The 10,267-nt window shown below is 53.8% G+C and overlaps 1 protein-coding gene across 1 annotated transcript; it reads right to left on the reverse strand.

The window, feature by feature from the left end:
* Positions 1-103: 103 nt before the first annotated feature.
* On the reverse strand, positions 104-2,914 carry LOC131499531 (5-hydroxyisourate hydrolase-like). Its single transcript, XM_058707611.1, has 4 exons — positions 2,798-2,914; positions 2,212-2,351; positions 841-976; positions 104-376 (listed from the first exon to the last, which is right to left on the reverse strand). Exons 1-4 carry the CDS (start codon positions 2,855-2,857, stop codon positions 287-289), a joined length of 426 nt encoding a protein of 141 aa, XP_058563594.1. The 5' UTR covers positions 2,858-2,914; the 3' UTR covers positions 104-286.
* Positions 2,915-10,267: the final 7,353 nt, after the last annotated feature.

The raw sequence follows: 10,267 nt of genomic DNA on the forward strand, positions 1-10,267 counted from the left end.
GCACCTCCAGGGCCCGTGGTGCCCTGACCACTTCCTTCCCTGCTGCCCTCCTTCCCACCTCGGGCCAGGGCAGCACCAGCCGAGCCCAGGAACCGCAGCAGCCTTGCAGATGCCAGCACTGACTTTATTGATGCCTGAGACTCGGCGGCTACTGGAAATTGGGGGGCCAGAATCTCCCGCAGGGAGTGTGAACTGGTGCCCTCTGTTGAGGTGTCCCAGTGAGCTGTGGGGATGGGATTGATGCTCACAGGCCAGCAGTTGTCCAGAGGAGGCGATGGCTCAGCCACTAGCTTCCTCGATACGTGGTGTAGGACCACGGGCTCAGCAGCAGGGGCACATGGAACCTGTGGGTCTCGTTGGTGATGGTGAAAACGACCTGAGAAGCAGAGAGGGCACCGAGACAGAGTGAGGGTCCGGTGCAGCACACAGGCAGCCCAGACTGTGGACCAGGGGCAGAAGTTAAGTGGGGCTGGAGCCTCGAGGGCCAGATGAAGCCAGTGGAGAACTGGAAAATGGTGAGGGCTGCGGATGGGGCTGAATCCTCCCCCGGAGAAAGCCCTCGGCTTGGGGAACTCGAAGGATCCGCCCTGAACGGGGTCAGGTGAGTGCCTTTGTCCACAGGGGCTGAGTCACTTTTGGCCCTGCCCCACAGCTTTACCCAGGGACAGGGCAGGGATGGGTGTGTTGTGGTAAAATCTCTGGACACCTTTCTTCTGAGAGCTCAAAGCAGGCGAACCCACTGCTTGCCACCGCCCAGGGAGAGGTGGGACCAGCCTGCCCACTGCAGGAATCTTGGTGAATCACAGGCCTCCACCCCTCTGGCCCACCCCCGGCCCTCACCTCCACATACGGGTAGAAGCTCTCCTGCCCCCTCTTCTTCCAGTAGCCCTCAGTGTCAAAGGACAGCTTGTAGGTGCCTGCCTTCATCGGGCCTGCTGGCAGGAGCCCCGGGCAGCGGCCATCCGAGTCGGTGTAGCTGGGGAGAGTGGAGTCGGAGGGAGTGAGGAGTCACCCCTGCCTGGCTCTCCAGGTCGGTCGGCCCATGGCCTCAGACGCCTCCACAACCTGAGTCACCGGGAATGCCCTGCAGCAGGACACGTTCTGGGGCCTGGGGTCTGGAGCAGCTCGGGGACACCACTGCAGTGTCTTTTTAGGGAACTCCAGTACAGAGAGGCAGAAAAGGAAAAAAAAAAAATCTATTCCATGAGCAACAATCCCTTTATACTGGCATATATTTTTCTAGATTGTCTCTATGCATAACTATGCTTATTCATAAACTTGGAAAAATACTCTAAAATGGATTATTCTATTCATACTGTTTGATAGCTTGCCCTTTTCATTTAACATATTGTGTGTGGCTTTCTGGATCAGTAACTGTCCCCAAACCCCCATCCTCATGGTGGCCTGTTTCCAGCTGTACCGAGTGTCTGAATGGAGGGTTCTGAGGGCCTGGCGCTTTGCTCACTGATTAGCCCCCAGTCACGTCTGGAAAGTTCTCCCATCGTTCCTGCCACCTGTGCTTTCAAGTTTCTGTGCTGCGACTGGAAGGAGCAGCATGTACCCACACAGTTTATGGGGGAGAAGTTGGGAATGGGTCTCTAGGACCCTGCGGGGGACTCCATATATTCCTTCAAGAACCTGGAACCCCAGCCTCTGTGAAGGGGCGGGGGATGAGCTCTCTGTCCTCAGGCCCTGAACCCTTGGGGCCCAGCCGTCCACTCCCACCACCAGAGGGAACCTGCCTCCCTCAGGAGACTCACAGGGCTTGCCCCAGCGCTACAAGGCAGGGCCTGGGCTGGGCCTAATCCAGCGGAGCCTGGGGCAAGGGGCCAGGGCCTGCCGAGCCGCCCACCTTTTGCTTGCCTCTTGCTGCCTTAGTCTCCGCGACTATAAAAGGGGTAATTATGGAGCCTGGCCACAGGCTGTAGTGAGAATAAGAACACAAGAAAAGTGTTCAGTGCACTGCCTGGCACAAGGTTACCTGTTAATCACGGTGACAGTGAGGCGTTCAGATGACACTTCAGGCCTCAGCCAACCCTGCCCTCAGGGAGAGGCAAGCCCTGGCTCCCGGCCCAGTAGGCACTGGGGCTGTGAGGCTGCACCAGTGTGTTCTTTGGCCCCAAGGCTGAGGGGACCATAGCACGGTGGTCAGCACTGCCATCCAGCCCACACTTCCTGGCTATCTGGACTCTCTGTGACCCTCAAGCCTACCTTTTTCTCAGCTCCATCCACTGCTGGCCATGGTCCTCGAGCCTGGACAGACGGAGGCAGAGGCCCTGGGCCGGGAGCCCTGAGGCCGTGTCCAGCACATGCGTGGTCAGCGGGCTGCTGACCAGCTCCATGGCTCTGCCCTGAACCACGAGAGAGGGACAGGGATGAGCGTGTGGGGCCCAGCCCTGTGTCCACACTGGCGTAGAGACAGCAGCCTCGGAGTAAACAGCCCCAGAGGACAGAGTCCCCAACTGCCCCTGGACCCTGGAGGGGGCGGGGTTGGGCTGGAGTCGCTGAGTCAGCCACGTGAGGCTGTGGGGCTAACACACTGAAAAACGCTTCATAAACAATGCTGGTCTGACCCCCATTCCCCCACACTAGACCCCACTAGGGCCCCCTCCCCTCCGCCCAGCCAGTGAAGGGCATCTCCACACACCGGCTTCCTTCTCCAGCCAGTCAGTGCCGGCAGGGGTTGGCCAGACCCCATCTCCTCGTTCTCCCAGAGCCCCTGGCTCATGCGCCACCTCGGACCTTAGCCCCCAGGCCGCGACGAGCCAGGAACCCAGCGTCCGGACCCGCCCCCTACCTCCGAGGAGCCCAGGTGTCGCTGGAGCGCCCGCAGTCGCGGAGCGGCCCCCGAACTCATGCCGGAGCCGCCCACGTCCACCACCCCTAGAACGGTGGTCCTGAGCGGTGGTCCTGGGACGCAGGTACCTGCCCGAGTCCGCCCCTGCCCTCACCCTGGCCCCTCCCAGGACCCGAGGGCCACGTGTCGGGCCAAACCCCGGTGGGGGGCGCGGCGCGGTGGCGGGGAGGGCGGCTACACCTCGGTGTCCACCAGGGGTGTCCGAGGGGGCTTCGCTGCGGAGCTCTGGCGTGGCGACGGGGGCGCAGACCTGCGGGGGCCGCGGAGGCTCCTCCCAGGGCCGGAAGTGAAGTTGAGGGCACCGGCGGGAGGTGGGGTTTGGGGCGGGACGGGACGGGGCGGGGGGCGCGGGGGCGGAGGGGGGAGGGGCGTCCGTTCCGGGTCTGTTGCGCTGCAGGCAGAGGGGCGGGCCGGGGCCGGACGAGTAGGTCCAGCGGAGATCAGCGTGGGCCGCGGGCTGCCCTGACTGCCCTGAGAGACCACGTGACGGTGCCTCAGTTTCCTGTCCGGTTCTGTAAAACCCTCGGCAGTAACTCCCAAGGCTGAGATGAGGCGAAGCTGTCTACCTACCTCTCTCCCCTTACGCCCCTGTGCCCCCCCCCCCCCCCCCCCCCCCCACCTCTAGGGAGGCTCTGCACACTGACAGCTTAGGGCCTGGGAGAGAGGAGCAAGTGACAGAACTGAGCGGACGGGTACCAGTCCATCGCCATATTGAAGTTCTTGCACATAAAATAGTTTATGTAACATAAGGGCACTCTATATTTAACATCTGGAAAGGTCTACACCACCATGTTGGTTGACTGGTTGTGTTGCTCTAGGTAGGGAACCTTTTTCTTGCTGTCAAAGGGCATTTTCCAACTACTGGATGGTGAGCATGGACTATGTGTAGGTTAAGAATCACACCCCTCCAAGTCAGGGAAGGAGACCCTCCTACCAAAGGCGGGGAGTGTGCTGGTTACACCTACTTTGGAGTTAATTAAGAGATCTCTATTTGAGGGACTCCTGGGTGGCTCAGTCCGTGGAGCCTCGGACTTTGGCTCAGGTCATGATCTCGCGGTTTGTGAGTTCGAGCCCCGAGTCGGGCTCTGTGCTGACGGCTCAGAGCCTGGAGCCGGCTTCGGATTCTGTGTCTCCCTCTCTCTCTGCTCCTTCCCTGCTCACGCTCTGTCTCTCTCTCAAAAATAAAGATTAAAAAAAAAAAAAAAAAGAATATCTATTTGAGGGGCGCCTGGGTGGCTCAGTCAGTTAAGTGTCCGACTTCCTTCCGGGTCATGATCTCACTGTTCGTGGGTTGGATCCCCGCATCTGGCTCTATGCTGACAGCTCGGAGCCTGGAGCCTGCTTCCGGTTCTGTGTCTCCCTCTCTTTCTGCTCCTCCCCTGCTCATGCTCTGTCTGTCTGTCTGTCTGTCTCTCTCTCTCTCTCTCTCAAAAAGAAATAAGCTTAAAAATTTTTTAAATAAAAAAAAATATCTATTTGACATTTAAACACACATGACGTTTGGCTGGGATTATGTTTACAGGAGATAACCCCAAAGAGAGGCTCACACCTGTTTTTGCCAACACCCTTGGGTACGATGGATGAGAAACAACCAGATGTCTCCCCTGGGGACAATTAAATAAATGAGCTCTGTCACAGACCGGCATGCTCTGTAGCCCATTAAAGAGAATGAGGTCCATTTGCGTGTAACAGTGTCCTGGAGTAGTGACTAGCCGCAAGGCATGACACAGGGTGTAAACAGGGGGAGGCGGCTATAGCTTCCTGCTCTGAATGTGTGTATAGCTTCAGCTACGTTAAAAGCTTTGCTCACTTAATCCTCACGGCCACCTCATGATGTAAGTATTATTAACCCCATTTTATAGAGGAGGCACAGAGAGGCCAAGACCTGGAATACTTTCTAGTATGCTACCAGCAGACTTACACCGGCGGCCATCTCTGGGACAAGCAATTGTGGATGGGGTTACTTATTTTTGCTCTTTAACCTTTCTTTGAACTCTTAGATTTTTTATTTTTGTACTCTTAGAATCGTTAAGTCGTCTCAACCGCCATAAGTAAACTGACAAGAACAACAATGAAACCTTTGTGGGGGTGTGCCCTGTAACTCCCTTTCTAGAGACCTGACACTCTTTGCCCCAAGAGAGAACTTAGTGGCCCGGAAAGAAGGTGGGGGGAAGGGAGTTGTCGCAGTTCCTTCCAGGGCCCCTCCAGGGCCCGTTCCCCATCCTGCCTCCACCCAGATGGGAACTTCAGTGTCTAGGGCCCCTGCCCCTTTCACAAGTCGCTTGAGACCCTCAGCCCCTGCCTGGCATCCTGGCATCCTTGTCCCCATGAGAACCAAGATTATCATGGGGACATTGCATACTGGGAACTTCCCTAATGAGAAGGTGACAAGGTCCCTTGTGGCACCTCGAGGCAAATTAGAATAAGGTGCTTCATCTTCACGGTCCTCATCTACCAGAAAATTGTCATAGTAAATGTTTAAATGGCTCATCTTTGGATTCAAAGTTATAACATTTGAAAACACTTAAAAATGATAAAAACACTTGCAGTGTGAGGTATATATGTATCAAGTCAGTGCACGGTCTGATTGGCTGTACACGGTGCCTTGCCGATCCTGGTGACAAGGCTGGATACTCACCTGGGAGCTCATCTTTACAACCCATGGGGACCCTAGAAAGGCAAGCGTTTGGCGAAAGGCCCTGGTGGCCCATACTTACAGCCTCAGGCTCTCGTCCCCGCCGGCAGATGGAGAGGCACTGTGAGTCTGCCACTGGACAGTCTGTGTGAGAGAAAGTGAGGAGAAGGGTCCTGGTCCCCATGGCTGGAGGTTGCCCTAAGGGGGAATGAGACAGAGGAGATCAGACCCTACAATTGTGAGCCTCTACATTTCCTCCAACTTAAACACCGTCCCATGAGGTCTGCTGTCCCCCCCGGGGCCCCTCCCCATGGTCCTACCTCTCACTGGGTGACTGAGCCAGCCTGAAAAGGGGCTGCTTGATCTTACCGTTTATCTCCTCTCTAATCTACCTCTAAACGCAGCTTCGGGGCGCCTGGGTGGCTCAGTCGGTTGAGCGTCCGACTTCGGCTCAGGTCATGATCTCGCAGCCTGCGAGTTCGAGCCCTGCATTGGGCTCTGTGCTGATGGCTCAGAGCCTGGAGCCTGCTTTGGATTCTGTGTCTCCCTCTCTCTCTGACGCTCCCCCGCTCATGCTCTGTCTCTCTCTCTCTGTCAAAAATAAATAAAACATTAAAAAAAAATTTAAACGCAGCTTCTGCACAGCGCCCTGAGTACTCACTGGGCCCTTAGCACCACCATTTATGGGTACGGTTTGCCAGGTGCTGGTGGCCACAGGCAATGTGACCTGAGCAGGGTCTTATGAGAGTGTGTGTGTGAGTGTGACAATTCGTCTGAATGTGTATGATGTGTGCGTGTGCACGTATGAGCTTGTGAGTCTGCATGGATGGTAGTCTGTGGGAGTGTGCATGAGTGACTGTTTTAATGTGATCTATGTGAATGTGAGTATGCACATGTGAGTGTGCAAATGGGTATTTGTTGAAGGTGTGTGTGACATGGGCCTGTATGTGTGCACTTTGTCCTGCCACTCTCTTCCCAGCGCGGGTGGTGCTGTGCCCACGGTCACCTTTGCTGTAACACAGCAGCCAGGCTGGACCCCCTGAGTGATTTTGCTCGGAAGTCTGGACAGCCTGGCTCAAGCCCGTCCTTGCCCCCTGGGATGCTGGGAGGATCATTTTCACTCCTCAATCCTGTGTTTTCATCACAATCTCAATCCTGTGTTTTCAGTAAAACAGGTAAGAGAACATAGTCCCTCCTCGTCAGCTTCTGGGAAAGATGTGTTGAGATAATGTATGCAAGCTCAGCCACAACGTGGAGCTGGGCATCAGAGCATCACATCAACAGAGGGATGTGGCCCAAAGATGAAACATCCAAGCCCCTGCCGTTGTCTACAGCTATGACAACAGCCGAAAATGTGTGATTCTCCACGCTGTCCTCGTGCAGACTGGCTTGAGTGGAAATGACGCCTGTTTCTGAGTTGATGTCCAGCTGATGGCTGGGGTCGTGCCCTATCTGGTACCTGAAAGGGATAAACCCTCGTTCTTACAGGGTGGGGCCATGTGTCCCCCAACCACCCTCCCGGGGCATAATGAGCTACTGGGGGCTGACAAATTTAAGTATTTCCTCCGGCCAGCTCTCCAGGCACATGGCTGGGTCTCAGCCCTGGGTGCCTTGAGCAGGTCCAAACGGCAGCAAGGCCAAGCCACACCTCCAGTCCTACCTGATTTCCTGAGAGCGGAAGCTGTCTGGGTCCTGGGCCCTGTAGGATGTGATCTCCTGGCCCACACTGATGTCCTTGGGCATTTCCACCATCTCTATCAGGGGTACAAAGACAGGGGCCTCATTCACGTCCAACACGTCCACGGTGACTGTGGCCGTAGAGGTGAAGAGAGATGCCAAGGGCACTGCATCCACCACTGTCACGCAAAGGACGTACTGCTGCGTGGTCTCAAAATCCAAGCCCTGAAGAACATAGCAGAGGGCGGTCAGGGGACTCAGGCTTTCCAGGACTTGGTACAGGAGGCCTCCCTTTTGCTGGCCTGCAAGAGAGCTCAGGCCCTGGCTTGCTACCCTCTGCCTGTCTTGAGGGAAGGCCACAGCTTGGTATGGCGGGCTGTGTTCCAAAGATGGCCACAGAACATCACCCTTCGCACGTGCTTTCCTGAGCGCATCACCCAGAAGTGGGGCCCACGTCCCCTTCCTGTGAACCCCAGCAGGCTTCCATCGTGGTTTCTCCTACTGCAGGTTGCCAATGTCATGCATTCTGACTTCAAGGCTTTGTCACCCAAGATGAGGCACCCCGCCCTTGCCCCCTGGAGCGTGAAGTCAGAGAGCCCTGAGGTCACCATGCTATGAGGAAGCTCATTTGAGCCCCCGGCCTCCAGTCCTGGTCACCTTCTGGCCACAACTGTGGGAGAGACCCTGACTCAGAATCACTGAGTCTTTCCTGAATTCCTGACCCATGGAGGTAAAAAACTGTTCCATTTTTTAAGCCACTGAGTTGTGTGTGGGGTGATTTGTTATGTAGCAATAGTGGCTGGTATAAGGAGCAGCCAGAAAGCTCCCATTTCTGAGCTTTGTAGGCCAGTCCTCATTTCAAAGAACTGTGGTAGAGGTTTCATATCATCATGCACCCCTGGACTGGTCCTGAGCCAGAACTCCCTGACGGCCACGTGTGCCCAGCCGTGTGAGTGCGCTGGGGTAGAAGGCCCAGCCCCTGCCTCAGCATGGACATCATCCCAACCACGAATCTCAGAATTCCCTCTGGCCGAGGCTGGCCTGACCCGAGACCTATTGGCAGGGCAGAAGCGGCCATGACAGGGAGTGCTCTGTGCTGAGCTGGCGCTTGGATACTTCGCACTTAACATAGCAGTGAAGAGGGGGACTGTGGTGAGGGTTTTGGCTTTGCCGCTTACTGTGCAGCCCAAGCAGGTGACCTCACTGCTCTGTACCTCATTTTCCCCATCGTCACATGTCCATAATTGCAGCACTTCCCTGCTTGAGTGAATATTGAGTGTGTTAGTACATAAACAGCTCGTGGCACTTATTGGGACCCTGTGTTAGCTCTCTGTTTTATTATCCTGCACAGGGACAACATGGGTGGTGGGCCCTGAGCAGAATTATCTGAAAGAGTCCCCAGATGGTTGGGCCAGGAGTCAGCTGGGATTGGGTCCTCCTGACTTAGGCCTCGGCACCACCCGCAAGGCATGTGGTTATTCCCAAGGGGTCGATTTGCCGCCTGCTGGCACAATACTCCGGTTTCATGCAGGTCGACAAATGTTCCGGGGCATGTCCTTGGTGGAGTTCTTGATTTTTAGCTCTTCTGTCCCCCAGCCTTGTCTAGATGCTGCCTTTGGCCTTTTCCATGTTTATTCTAGGTGTCCTGGTATTCCGGCACAAAGAGCAGTTGAGTGCCTACTCCCTCCCCAGTCACTCCTCAGCCAAGCAGAAGTTCCTAAGATTGTCCTTCTCCCCCATGACTCCTTACATTCCCTCTTGTTTTTTTAATTTTAATTTTATTATTATTTTTTAAATTTACAGTCAAATTAGTTAGCATATAGTACAACAATGATTTCGGGAGTAGATTCCTTAGTGTCCTTACCCATTTAGACCATCTCCCCTCCCACACCCCCTCCAGTAGCCCTCTGTTTGTTCTCCATATTTATGAGTCTCTTCTGTTTTGTCCCCCTCCCTGTTTTATATTATTTTTGCTTCCCTTCCCTTATGTTCATCTGTTTTGTCGCTTAAAGTCCTCATACGAGTGAGGTCACATGGTATTTGTCTTTCTCTGACTAATTTCTTAGTATAATACCCTCCAGTTCCATCCATGTAGTTGCAAATGGCAAGATTTCATTCTTTTCGATTGCCGAGTAATACTCCATTGTATATGTATACCACATCTTCTTTATCCATTCATCCATCGATGGACATTTGGGCTCTTTCCATACTTTGGCTATTGTCGATAGTGCTGCTATAAACATTGGGGTGCATATGTCCTTTCGAAACAGCACACCTGTATCCTTTGGATAAATACCTAGTAGTGCAATTGCTGGGTCGTAGGGTAGTTCTATTTTAATTTTTTGAGGAACCTCCATACTGTTTTCCAGAGTGGCTGCACCAGCTTACATTCCCACCAACAGTGCAAAAGAGTTCTTTCTCTGCATCCTTGTCAACATCTGTTGTCGCCTGAGTTGTTAATGTTAGCCATTATGACAGGTGTAAGGTGGTATCTCATTGTGGTTTTGATTTGTATTTCCCTGATGATGAGTGAAGTTGGGCATTTTTTCATGTGTTTGTTGGCCATTTGGATGTCTTCTTTGGAGAAGTGTCTGCTCATGTCTTTTGCCCATTTCTTCACTGGATTATTTTTTTGGGGGTGTTGAGTTTGATAAGTTCTTTATAGATTTTGGATACTAACCCTTTATCTGATATGTCGTTTGCAAATATCTTCTCCTATTCTGTCGGTTGACTTTTAGTTTTGCTGATTGTTTCCTTCGCTGTGCAAAAGCTTTTTATTTTGATGGGGTCCCAGTGGTTCATTTTTGCTTAGTCTCCCTTGCCTCTGGAGACGTGTTGAGTAAGAAGTTGCTGCGGCCAAGATCAAAGAGGTTTTTGCCTTCTTTCTCCTCGAGGATTTTGATGGCTTCCTGTCTTACATTTAGGTCTTTCATCCATTTTGAGTTTATTTTTGTGTATGGTGTAAGAAAGTGGTCCAGATTCATTCTTCTGCATGTCGCTGTCCAGTTTTCCCAGCACCACTTGCTGAAGAGACTGTCTTTATTCCATTGGTTGTTCTTTCCTGCTTTGTCAAAGATCAGTTGGCCATATGTTTGTGG

The sequence above is a fragment of the Neofelis nebulosa genome, chromosome 17, assembly GCF_028018385.1.
Source record: "Neofelis nebulosa isolate mNeoNeb1 chromosome 17, mNeoNeb1.pri, whole genome shotgun sequence".
NCBI lineage: Eukaryota > Metazoa > Chordata > Mammalia > Carnivora > Felidae > Neofelis > Neofelis nebulosa.

Excerpts from the sequence above, each read along its gene's own strand:
- LOC131499531 (XM_058707611.1), bottom strand. The coding sequence starts at position 2,857 with ATGAGTTCGGGGGCCGCTCCGCGACTGCGGGCGCTCCAGCGACACCTG. Across the intron at positions 2,352-2,797 it reads GACACCTGGGCTCCTCGGAG|GGCAGAGCCATGGAGCTGGT; the intron begins GTAGGGGGCGGG and ends CTCGTGGTTCAG. Across the intron at positions 377-840 it reads GCTTCTACCCGTATGTGGAG|GTCGTTTTCACCATCACCAA; the intron begins GTGAGGGCCGGG and ends TCTGCTTCTCAG.